Consider the following 12,904-nt stretch of genomic DNA (forward strand, 5'->3'; position numbering starts at 1 on the left):
ATTCTTTTCTTTTGTGATAAACTGAAAATTTAATGGACAAAATGATCAATCAAGAAAAACAATTGTCAGATGAATTGACAATAATAACAATTACAGGGACACAACCTTCAATCAGACAATCAGAACAAGACACAAAGATTCAGTGACAAACAGGACTTTTATTTTGAAAGTGAGTGCTGGCTATGTTAAAGTGGGACATGTCGTCACCTACAGTAATATCTGCACATCTCTCTTTGTCCTCCAGACCAAAGCAACTGATAAATGCCCTTTGAAACACGTCTACAGACATACAGTGAACAGGATTCCAGCCAATGAGAGAGGACTACACGGTGGGAGGAGGAGGAGGTCTGACACAGCAGGAGGAGGTCTGATACAGGAAGTGGTCCGATACAGGAGGATTCAGGCGAAGTTCTTCTTCAGGAAGCTGATGAGGCCGTTGGTGGACGAGTCGTGGGAGGTGACCTCGGAGTCGTCCTTCAGCTCCGGCTCGATCTTCTTCGCCAGCTGCTTCCCGAGTTCAACGCTGTCGGCAGAAAAACAGTAAGAGGCCATTCAGTATTTAACGTAGTGATGTTGGTCAATAGATGAACCTCATCTCTCTGGAAACACCTGGTGTTGCACTTCACACATAAACTTCATGTTGTTTCTTCATCCAATGACAGAGTTAGTAAGTGAACCTTGAGTGAACCCCACTGATCGTAGCTGTCGATGTCATAGTATGTCTTAAAAAGTCCTAAAAAAACTCATAGTATAGTGAGTAAAAGAAAAGATTAAAAAGTCACAGTATAATAATTTATATCGTCTTAAAAAAGTGATAAGTGCTAGTTTAGTATATCGTCCTGAAAAAGTCTTAAATAATTCATTGTATAATAATTTGTCTGAAAAATTAATTGTATAGTATGTCGAAATATTTCAACAAAAAGTCATAGTATAGTATGTCGAATTCGGACTTTTTTTCCAGAAATTTTTTCGACAGACTATACTATGACTTTTTTTCATGAATTATTTCAACGTATTAAAGTATGAGTTTTTTTTCATGAAATTTTTCAGCATACAATATTATAACTTTTTTTAATGAAATTTTTCGAGATACTATACTGTGATTTTTTTTCAGGAAATATTTCGACGTATTAAAGTATGACTTTTTGGTGAAATTTTTCGACATACTATACTATGATTTTTTTTGGTGAAATTTTTTCGACAGACTATACTGTGGCAGCTGCCAATTCTCTGGTGCTTGCTGTCATTTACCTTTTCTCTGGTGTTTTTTTGGTTGAGTTGCTGAGTGATTAGAGGGTTATTCAGTTCACCTGTTGCACAGGGTGTGGGGACTGGCTCTTAAATGATAGTTGAGAACAGCTTGGTGCATTCCCCTCTTGGCCAATCAGGGTGTAACGACGCCCTTTCTGTAGGGCTTAAAAGAGGAGGGAAACTGCACACCCAGTGTCATTCTGATCTCTCCTTCACTCAATGCAACATGTGTTATCAGCCAAACCAGAAACTCTGGTCTGTTCAATTGGGTTACCTGCACTAGGACCTTTAGGTGCTATTTGTGCAAGAATCTGGCTTGCCTCACAATAGCCTAATGCCTGCAGGCTGTATTTTGTTATTCTATTCATTTGTTGATTTTCACTGAAACCCTTTATACCCATTTTATTATTATTTGGGGAAACTTTAAAGGAGGGTAAAAGGAAAAATAAAAACAATATTTCAGTTTCCTTAATTGTTTGTTATCGAAGAGGCATTTGTTTATTATTATTATTATTATTAAGGAGGCATTTTATTTTATATTATTATGTGGATGGGAACTATTTTTCAGTCTTCTGACTGATCAACTACAGTCTGAGGAAATCAGTACCGCCACAATACTACGACTTTTTTCGACATACTATAATATGACTTTTTTTGGTGAAATTTTTTCGATAGACTATACTATGATTTTTTTTCATGAAAAATTTCGACATACTGCACTATGACTTTTTTTTACATACTATGCTATGACTTATAGGATTTGTGATTAAAATTTACAATTTTATGATTAAAAAAGTCTTAGTACAGTATGTCGAAAAAAGTCGTAGTATAATACGTCGAAAAAATCCTTAAAAAAGTTATAGTCTAGTATGTCATTGATGTTGGTTCATGTTATTTAGTTTTAGTAAAAAACACACAGATCTCACAGTCTTCATCTGCTGACTGAGAGTTAGTTAGTAAGTGAACTCACCCCCACTGATCGTAGCTGTTGATGTCCCACATGACGCCCTGCACAAAGATCTTATGCTCGTACATGGCTGGAAATAAAGAGAAATTACATGACTTATTATCGTTTATGGATTTAAATTAAAACCAGACTACACTATCCGATACACACGCCAACATGTGAATAAGAGGAGTACTGGCACTAATGTTTTAAAGTGACACATTACAACATGCAGCTTTGTGTTGAGTTCAGATAAACTGCAGCCAAACATAATAAAGTTATCAAGTTATTATCTTAAACAGATGTTAATTTCATATCAAGGCTCTGATACAAATTATAATCTTGTTAAACAGATACCACAGTCTATTTCCAGTATTAACAACAAATATTTGAGCTGAAATAAAACTACAGCTGCAAATCAATATAAACATCTAACTTGTGTATGTTTGACTGTACATTATCCTGCTTATTACACGGCTTCTTAAGAAATCAGTAATTTGACACAAAAACGGTCCGCCAGAGTCCGACGTCAGAACTGCGCCCATAGCAACGGTCTGTTATAAAGAAATAACAGATCGCAGAAAGCCGTGATTGACCAATCAGAATCGAGTTTTCAATAACGCTGTGTAATAAATTATTAGAAAGCCTTCAGATGTGTGTATTATGATCATTATATTCCACTCTGCAGTCTTAAACCTGAAGGTTTATCTTAAGCTGCAGGTACAGCGACCTCTAGTGGCAGTCAGGTGAGCTTCTGTTGGTTTAACACAACTCAGTGTAACTCCCAGTACTCACCAACCAGAGCTCCCAGTATGAACGGGCTCAGCTTCTTGAAAACAATGGAGTTGCTCGGCTTGTTTCCCTCAAAAACCTTCGAATGAAAACAGAGAAGAAATCAGAGTTTATAAAATCTCTTAAACCTTTAATAAACCTCCTCCAGGCCCTCAATAACCAACATGAAGGTGAATTAAACTCTGTTTATTGTAAATGTTCTCCAACACAGACCTGAATCAGATCAGTGACGTCTTTATTAACCTTAATGAGATTCACCAACATGACTACCACCAGCACATCTTCAGCTTTACAGTTTGATTTGATGTTTTTAACCAGGTGCTGGCCCGACCACCAGGAGGAGCCGGGGATCAAACCACCAACCCTGTGATCAGTTGTGATCAGTGGACGAGTCGCTCTGCCTCCTGATGACAGGTTTCATATCTTCTTCTCTCTCAAGCTATCTCACTGTTTCTCCCTCATTTATCTGATGAGCCAGTGAACTCAAGAGAAGTGATCAGTGAAGGGTTCAAACCAAGCAACATGTTGATAGTGAAGGAAGCATAATCACTGTTGGCTAAACTAATCAAACATGTGATTGATTGATTGATTGATTGATGCGTTACCTTGTGAGGCAGCAGCTTCTGCAGAGCATCTCCCTTCAGGCCTCCGGCCTCCAGCTCTTTACGAGCCTCCTCAGAAGTCTTTCCCTTCATCAGAGCTTCTGTCTGAGCCAGGAAGTTCGCCACCAGGATCTGAAGACACGGGTCAACGGGTCAACAGGTCAGGACACTTTCATATTTCAAACAGAAAGAAAGAGAGCAACAGAAAGTGAGAGGGCGACAGAAAGAGAGAGCGAGCGAGAAAGAGCGACAGAAAGAGAGAGAGAGTGACAGAAACAGAAGGAGCGACAGAAAGAGAGAGAGAGTGACAGAAAGAGAGAGAGCGACAGAAAGAGAGAGAGCGACAGAAATATAGCGATAGAAAGAGACAGAAAGAGAGAGCAAAAGAAAGAGAGCGACAGAAAGAGAGAGCGCGCGAGAAAGAGCAACAGAAAGAGTGAGAGCAACAGAAAGAGAGAGAGAGAGCGACAGAAAGAGGGAGAGCGAGCGAAAAAGAGCAACAGAAAGAAAGTGAGAGAGCTACAGAAAGAGAGAGCGAGCGACAGAAAGAGTGAGAGCGACAGAAAGAGAGAGAGCAACAGAAAGTGAGAGAGCGACAGAAAGTGAGAGAGCGAGCGAGAAAGAGTGACAGAAAGAGAGAGAGCGAGCGACAGTAAGAGTGAGAGTGACAGAAAGAGTGAGAGTGACAGAAAGAGAGAGAGTGACAGAAAGAGAGAGAGTGACAGACACAGTGGGCGTTACCTTGTGGTGGAGGTTGTCTCTGATTGGATGCTGAGACTGAGCAGGAATGAGGAAGTCAGCAGGAATCATACGAGTTCCTGGTGAGGAAGCAACGAGTCAGTTAGTTTAAACATCCTGGAACAGCAGCTCAACATTTGCATCCTAACATGAGACTAGAACTGGTCTCCAGTGTGTGTTGTACTGGTGCGTGTGCGTGCGTCACCTTGGTGGATAAGCTGGTAGAAGGCGTGCTGTCCATTGGTCCCGGGCTCGCCCCACACGATTGGTCCGGTGTTGTAGTTGACACGGACGCCATCTTTGGTGATGGACTTCCCGTTAGACTCCATGTCGCCCTGACGACCACAGAGACCGCTCACACAGTCAGTCACAATAATACTGACAGTAACACAGACAATATTTCATATCGGGTGATAATAACTAAAAGTCATAGTATAGTATGTCATAAAAAGTGATAAAAGTCACAGTATGGTATGTCCAAGTCCCTTCCCCTCCTGTCTTCCCCCCCACACTGACCTGTTGGAAGTATGCAGCGAAGCGGTGCATGTACTGGTCGTAGGGCAGCATGGCGTGAGTCTCGGCCTGGAAGAAGTTGATGTACCAGACGCCCAGAACAGCCAGCAGGACGGGGACGTTCTGCTCCAGAGGGGTGCTGCGGAAATGGTTGTCCTGCAGAGGACAGAAGTGGTTTTATTACATGTTTGTGTTTGTAGAGAAATGAATAAAACGGAGAGAATCGTCCTCTGCTCCTTTATTTAAGTTTGACATGTTCTTTAAATTTATGGTCTTACTTATTTTAGTTTCTGCAGCTTTAAGACCTTTTTAATACCACAGAAAATTTTATTTAATACCTGTTTCATGTCCAAAGTATGATGGAAAACCAGCAGCGACAATTATTTAATTTAATTTTTTTTTTTTTTTAATTTCTTATGATATAATTAATCAAATTAATGCTCTCTGAATAGAGATGAATAAAATGTGTTATTACTTTTAATAAATAATTATTTACAACTATTGTTCATTCTGCAGCTTCTTAGCTTCGAACAATACGGACATGTTCTCAGAGATTAAATTCTTGTGCTTGAACAAAAAAAATTAAATATTGACGTGTGAAATATAAAAAGTGTGTGGTGTGTTGAAACACTGAAACATGAAGCAACAGCAGATACAATGTTGTGAATAGAAACAAAGAGTGTCCTACCATCCAGTGAGCTCCTGCAAGAAGCTGCTCAAACTTGTCAAAGCCTGAAACACACACAGGTCAAAGGTCAGAGGTCACATGTGACTACAGCTGAGGCTGAAGGCTGGGTATTAATTATTCAGTAAACAGAACTCTTCATCGTTCACACTACAGAGTTCATTATTTTCCATGTCATGATGTGTGTAAATGTATTATGAATATGAGTCAGTTTAACTGCTTTTAATCAATACAACACTCATCAATACCCAGCCTTGATCTGAGGGTTGAGTAAAGGTCAAAAGGTAATGACGTACCTATGTGCAGGGCGATTGACAGACCGATGGCTGACCACAGAGAGTAACGACCTCCGACCCACTGAGGAGGAGCAAACATGACATCACACAGTCACTCCACCAATCAGAGCGCACGCAGAGCGTCATCACGTCAACAACAGTTTACAAGGAGGCGAGAGGAGGAGGAGGGTCAACCCAAAGACCTGGTCCAGGTGGTTCCCAGTCTTTGTTCTGGGTTAGTTCACGTTTCACTCTGAACATGTTACAGCTGATATACTAGAATATGACACGGAGTTGTTGGTGTTATTTCTTTATAACAGACCGTTGCTGCGTATAACAGACCGTTGCTACATATAACAGACTGTTGCTATCCATTACTCATAGTACATACAGCTGATCTTTATGAAGGCCATGACATCACACATCACTATCTGTCAGCCAATCAGAAACAGGAGAAACAGACTTACATCCCAGAACTCAAACATGTTCGCTGTGTCGATGCCAAAATCCTTCACTTTGACCTGAAGAGGAGGAGAGAGGAGGAGGAAACGAGAGGAGAGGAGGAGAGAGGAAACAAGAGAGGAGAGGAGGAAACGTTATTCACATATTTCAGTTATCAGCTGTCTGACAGGAACAACTGCTAACAGATATAAATACTATAGTGTATCATAATATAGTGTATTATAGTATAGTATAGTGTATCATAATATAGTATAATGTAGTATAGTATCATGTACTGTGTATTCATGTCAGTCATTCATCAGAGTTGATGAAAGTCAGTTTAAATGGAGACTCACTCCGTTGGTGGACAGAGCTACAAAGTGTTTGGCAACAGCAGATTTCTGTGAAGGACAAGAAGAGAAACATGAGGATGAAATGTGATGATGAGACACTCTGTCTTAGGGACAGAAATGTGATGAGACACTCTGTCTCAGGGACAGATCCGTCCTGCAGCGAGCATCTAATCACAGGAAAACATAGACTGACTACTGCAGACTAACATAGTTCCATTTTACAGTAGCATATTAATGTTTCCTCAGTTTTATATCTGTCAGAATGAAACTCTAGATGTGTTCAATCCTTCTCTCTCTGCGCTCTCTCTGATTATCAGAAAACAGATTCATCGGTCTCAATCAGTGTCGTCTAATCAGCTGTCAGGAAACAGATGGACTCACGTCTTTGGCTGTCTGGAGGAACCAATCCCTGGCAGACTCTGCGTTGGTGATGGTCTCCTGAGTGGTGAACGTCTGGGGAAAGGTCAAACACACAGTGTTTACAGGGCGTTCACACAACGTTCAGCATGTTTTTACAGGTTTCAGGATCTCCGCTGGGTTCGCTGTGTGTGTGTGTGTGTGGTCACCTTGGAGGCGATGACGAAGAGCGTGGTCTCTGCGTTGAGCTGAGCGAGGGTCTTCGCCATGTGTGTCCCGTCGATGTTGGAGACGAACCAAACGTTTGGTCCACCGGCCGAGTACGACTTCAGAGCCTCCGTCACCATCAGAGGGCCCTGAATGCAACACCACGATACAGTTAGTTACAGCTGCTCAGTGGGCCCTGAACGCAGCACCACGATACAGTTAGTTACAGCTGTTCAGTGGGCCCTGAACGCAGCACCGCTTCATCACAGCTGTAATTCCGTGTTACTGTTGTCACATCACATGTCTGAGAAGTTATTGTGTTTTGAAAGGCATATAATATAATATAATATAATATATTGTGTTTGACTGACAGGTGTCACTCACCAGGTCAGAGCCTCCGATGCCGATGTTCACTACGTCTGTGATGCTCTTCCCATTGAAGCCTTTCCACTCGCCGCTACGCACTCTCTGTGAACAGCATAACGTCAGAGGTCACGACCTCTACGTCTTCCAATGAGGTGACAGAAGAAGCTTTATAACTGGCATACGTACTTGACAGAAGGTCTTCATCTTCTCCAGCACGCGGTTCACCTCCGGCATCACGTCTTTACCGTCCACTTGGATGGGCGTGTTGGAGCGATTACGCAGAGCGACGTGGAGCACAGCACGACCCTGCAAACGCACACAAACATAAACACACGTCTACTGCTGAATCTATTGAAACCTGTACGTTGATTAAGAATTAATCAATGATCATCTCTATAATGTTTTCATGTCAGCAGCTCTGAGGCTGATGAACGTCTTTAGTTCTGCAGGTATCTGGTCATAAATCATCCAGTTGTTGTTTTACTTTGTTTCATACAAAAATACTAAATCAAATACTTTGAGTTTTTTGGAGTGTTGGACAAAACAAGCACTTTAGTGATTTGCAATTTGAGTGAGGAATTAATTGTTATTTTCTAGAAAATGTTATAAACTCTTAATCCCATCAGTAGGTTGACTGATAATTAACGGAAGTATTTAACTTTATATCCGCTCCATAAATATGTCTTCCCCGATCGATGTGAGTCTGCACAAACTGCAAAGTCACTGAGGACGCTGTTACACAACGCCGTTGCATCATGACCGCTGCGAGTGTGTGTTAATGTGTGTGTGGTCACTGTGAGGGCAGCTTCTGTCTGACTCTCTGCTGCTCGCTGGTCTCTAACGCTGATGTCTGCTCAGCTTCAGCTTCTCCTGTTAAAGGGCGGCTACATCTGGTTCGGTTCTGGTGTTTTTTTCTCAGCCGTTAGCAGAAAGCAGTGACGTAGGTTACAACAGAAAGCTAATCAATAAGGTTATCAATAATTTGAACACTTGCAATGGCTGAGTCAATGTTAGCTGTGCTAAGGTTGGAAATAACTAAAAGAAGTGGGATTGTATGTACAGTATACGTACAGTATATGTACAGTTCTGAGGGGTAAAATTACTGTTTTTGTGAATGGAGTCTGGTGGCTTTATAGAGAGCGATATAACCACTTCAGTTCCCCATCAGAGAGGGCTGTCTGAGGTAAAGCCTCTATGAACGTGTTAACAGTCATGTGTACAGTACCTCGGTGAAGTTGATTTTCTCTCCAGAGAACATCTTCTCTCGGGCCTCCTCCACTCCCCTGGACTTGGCCTGTGAACACATGAACATGAACACATGATTCCAGCCACAGAGTGTGAAAGTGTCTTCAGCAATCACTTCCCGTGTGTACAGTAACTTGAGGAGGAAGTATTGAAAGCTGTATTACCACATTCCCTGCAGGACAAAAGCAGCTCGCTGCAACAGGAAGAGGTCTCTCTTTCAAAATAAAGTGTTGAAATCTTCCTGTTTCGCTGTTATCACACGTCTCAGAGCAGGAAATCAGTTGGACTTTCAGGACGGTGAATAGAAGCTTTGTTATAGCGGATTTCAGCAGACTGGCTCACATTACAGCAACAATAATCATTTATCAGATAGTGGTAGAGGAGATAAGGCTGAAATATGCAGCGTTATTATAGGAACTGTAGAACTACGTGGTTGAACAGCCGAGTCTCATTATCTCCTGTTTTATTTACAGTCTAAACGGGGTTATAGACATAAAAACTGGTCATATTTTCTGCATCTTTTATTTTTCCACTGTTTAATATTTCATGTCAGAAAACTACAACTACCATCATGATTTTTACTTTGTGTCAGAGAGCTCGGAGTGTGTTTCCTGGTTCTGATCAAGGCCTATGGAAAGGAGGCTGGGTCACGGGCTGGGTCACGGGCGGACATGGGTATGGGGCATAACATATGCACAGTGTAACTGAAGCTGCGGTCGTGCGTTGCTATTGGCTCAATTTCGGCGAGTGCAGACCAGATTTTACTGCGCATGTGTTGTACCCCAAAGATATGAGGCGTTGATGACGCGTGACCCAGCCTCCTCAGGGCGTTCCTGAAAAAGAGAGCACCTGCTCTCAGTGAACCTCCCCATGAATAAATAAAAGGTAAAAAAAACAAAAACAGGACCCAGGATCTTGAAACCTGTAAATACCTGATCCAGAGTCAAGATTCAAGATGTTTATTGTCACACCGGTTATACAAGTACAATCGTGTGACTTCGACTACGAAGAGAGTTAAACATACCCAGGATATCTTCAAATCAGAGGGGGGGTGGGGGGGTTGGGGGTGTTACCATGGCGAGCAGCATGTCCATCACTTCCTGGTTGATCAGATTCTTGGAGTAGTCCAGCAGGATTTCTCCTTCGTCCGTCTGCAGAGTCGTGCTGTTAATAAACAATCAGCAGAGAAATGATCAATTTCTGCACTCGGTCTGCACACAACAAACTCATTTATAGTCATTTTATATATATATATATAAAATCACTACTCAATGAGGTCACTGATGAAGCGTCTCAAACGTTATGATCGGCTGTTTTTATTCTAGTAAATGAAATATCTGAGTTTTGGACGGTTGGTCAGACAATACAAACTATTCCAGCATCTCACCTGAGTTTTCACAATTTATTGATTATCTATTGATTACCGTTAGATTCAGTTTATCACTCCGCCCTATAGATTTATTACCGCTGACAGTTATTCTACTCATCCCTGCATCCTGTATGAAAAGGTTTGGTGGGCGTCTCTAACAGTAAGACGTGATAGGCATTGTTTTTTATTTATTTATAAAGCCCTTAATGGCAACTTGCCCTCATCCTTATCAAATTGGTCCTTTAATCATTATTCGCCTCGTTCAAGTGATCGGCTGAAACTTGAAGTCCTGCGTACAAACACTAAATTTGGGGAAACTGCTTTCGGTGTTTGTGCTGCAAAAACTTGGAACAGTTTACAAAACACATTCAAATTAAACACATTTGTATCTCGAGGTGATTTTAAAACAATGATCACAATCTACCAACTGTCTTTAACCTTGTTCTATTGTTGTCTGGCTGAATGCTTCTTGCAAATCATTAATTGTGTTCTGTGTGTATTTATTCTGTTTTATTGTACTCTCGACATCATTGTAAATGAAGCCAAGCCCTCAATGATTCCTCCAGATTCAAATAAAGGTTGAATGAATGAATGAAATTGATTATTTATAGACTAAAAATGATCAACTATTCACAGAAAAGAAAAGAGAAGAATGTGTGATGGACATTTCTCACAATTTTTTTTGACAATTTATAAAATAAAAATTTCATTCACATATCTGACCTCCAGATATGTGTTGGTCTGGAGGAGCTGCAGCACTAAACCAGAGTTTAGTGGTTTTAGCTGAGGTGTGTCGCCTCACTGTTTTGAGCGGTGCTCGTTCATGTCTATGTAGAGCGAGCACAAGCGCGAGTCCGACGCTGACTTTCGTTGACTTAACGGCCACAGGTGTCGCTGTTAACAAGCATTTCTGATTCTTACAAACAGTCCCTTTAATTTAGGACTAAAGTACCATTTTGTTTTACATATTAGAAATGAAAATTGCAGTAGACCTAACTGCGATTTTGATACAATTTCGATTAATTTTGCAGGACTTATATTTGTCCAATCCCATGTTGATAAGAGTATTCAATACTTGAAAAATCTCCCTTTAAGGTTAATTTAGAACAGATACAAAAAAATGTGATTAATTTATAATTAATCATGGACAACCATGCTATTAATCTCGATTCAATAATGTAATGGACTGACAGCCTTGGTGGTTTTTACATGGTAGCTGTCCTGTCTTGCATTAACTGATGGATCCATCTCTGGAGGAGGAGGAGGAGGAGGAGGAGGAGGAGGAGGAGGATGTGCTGCAGAGCACGTAGCCTCCATGAATGAAGCACATTAGCCAGACAGGAGGAGTGAAACTCCCCGGTGAATGCAGCAGACATCCAGCAGACATTAACACCGATACACGGAGTCTAAGGTTTCAATCAGACAGCTGTTTGTCATTAAAGTGTTCACAATATGAATGAACCTTGGTGCTGTAGGTTTTAACAGAAGAAGAACATGAAGCATCCATTATCGGACAGCTTGATGCTAACACAGTTCAACAGGTTCAGCTATGCTTCAGCTAGCTGTCAGTATAACCACGATGTTTAACAGATATTAAACATTATAACCAGTTTATTCTGTAACAAATCTAACATGTCTGTGAACAAACTACACAGCAGATTAAAACAGTAACACATTTAAAATATGGATTTAGAGCAGTTTTATGGCCTTTTATCACCAATAGGTGACTTTAAGAAGGTTTTAGACATCGTTAGAGGCGAATAAATCATAGTTTATCATATTAAATACAAGCAGGCAACATTAATACGTGTGCACGTTAAGTCAAGGTGCTTTTGTTGAACAGTTTGTGACGATACGTTAGATTGTAATCTGCCCAGAGCTATCTGTCCGATAATGGACGCTGGTGACATTAGCACGCCAGCTAACATTAGCTAGCTGCTTTAATTCGCCTGTCAGTGGATTTCAACGCGCTGCGACACTCAGGTGAGAGGAGTTACCTGACAGGTGAGAACAGGTCTGAACAGGATAGGTGGGAAGTAAGCAGGTAGTGAACTAGAAGCGGAAATGGAGCGATGTGAAACTGTGACCTTGTAGCTCAAACAGAGGAAGAGTATTCAGACCAGACTCCTTTCAAATAACAGCTGATCTAACTAGCTTCGTTACACCTGAGATTCACTGAGTAAACACGCTGCAGGTAACAGAGGAACTCTGTCAGCATCACGCCCACCTGTCCTCCACCACCACCACCACCATCATCATTACTCTCAGGTGTTAGTCTGTCTCACCTGAAGGTGTTGAAGCGGTCCTGGTCGGACTCGAACATGTCCCTCATGCGGAGGCTGCCGGCGTTAGCTCGGTACCACTGATCCAGCTTCTGGTAGGACGGGTCGGCGGTGAGAGCCATGGTGCTGCTGGTGCTACTGGTTCTGGTGATGTTCTGGTGGTAGAGAGGGTCCCGTGTTTCACTCCGACCTGCTTGGTGCTGCTGGACTGGTCTGGTCTCCGTGTGGTGATGATAAGGAGGAGGTGGAGGAGGAGGAGGAGGAGGAGCAGCTCTACAGCTGACAGGACGGAGGTTTAGGCTCCGCCCACTGCACTGACAGCACGGAAGTATGGAGAGTGATTAGTGCCACAAAAAAAAAAAAAAAAAAAAAATACAGTCCAGAACGTTAATTATGTAGAGGAGTTTTTGTATGAGGGGGGAAAAGTGCCAAAAATACAGTCATGGGGCCTCATGTATAAAAAAGTAAAGTTATAGTTTATG

General features: G+C 41.6%; 1 protein-coding gene across 1 annotated transcript; it reads right to left on the bottom strand.

The window, feature by feature from the left end:
• Positions 1 to 138: 138 nt before the first annotated feature.
• On the bottom strand, positions 139 to 12,674 carry gpia (glucose-6-phosphate isomerase a). The gene is made up of 18 exons (XM_037767441.1): positions 12,426 to 12,674; positions 9,845 to 9,935; positions 8,752 to 8,820; positions 7,713 to 7,832; positions 7,545 to 7,628; positions 7,163 to 7,309; positions 6,978 to 7,049; positions 6,600 to 6,644; positions 6,270 to 6,323; positions 5,824 to 5,884; positions 5,531 to 5,574; positions 4,846 to 4,998; positions 4,535 to 4,664; positions 4,333 to 4,409; positions 3,595 to 3,723; positions 2,993 to 3,068; positions 2,222 to 2,288; positions 139 to 523 (listed from the first exon to the last, which is right to left on the bottom strand). Exons 1-18 carry the CDS (start codon positions 12,542 to 12,544, stop codon positions 400 to 402), a joined length of 1,662 nt encoding a protein of 553 aa, XP_037623369.1. The 5' UTR covers positions 12,545 to 12,674; the 3' UTR covers positions 139 to 399.
• Positions 12,675 to 12,904: the final 230 nt, after the last annotated feature.

This window comes from Sebastes umbrosus, chromosome 4 (assembly GCF_015220745.1).
Source record: "Sebastes umbrosus isolate fSebUmb1 chromosome 4, fSebUmb1.pri, whole genome shotgun sequence".
In the NCBI taxonomy this organism is placed as follows: domain Eukaryota; kingdom Metazoa; phylum Chordata; class Actinopteri; order Perciformes; family Sebastidae; genus Sebastes; species Sebastes umbrosus.

Bases quoted from the DNA above. Each gene is read 5' to 3' on its own strand.
- gpia (XM_037767441.1), bottom strand. From the start codon at position 12,544: ATGGCTCTCACCGCCGACCCGTCCTACCAGAAGCTGGATCAGTGGTAC. The intron at 5,575-5,823 runs GTACGTCATTAC...TGTGTGTTTCAG, and splicing joins GTCAATCGCCCTGCACATAG to GCTTTGACAAGTTTGAGCAG. The intron at 4,999-5,530 runs GTAGGACACTCT...TGTCCTCTGCAG, and splicing joins TTGCAGGAGCTCACTGGATG to GACAACCATTTCCGCAGCAC.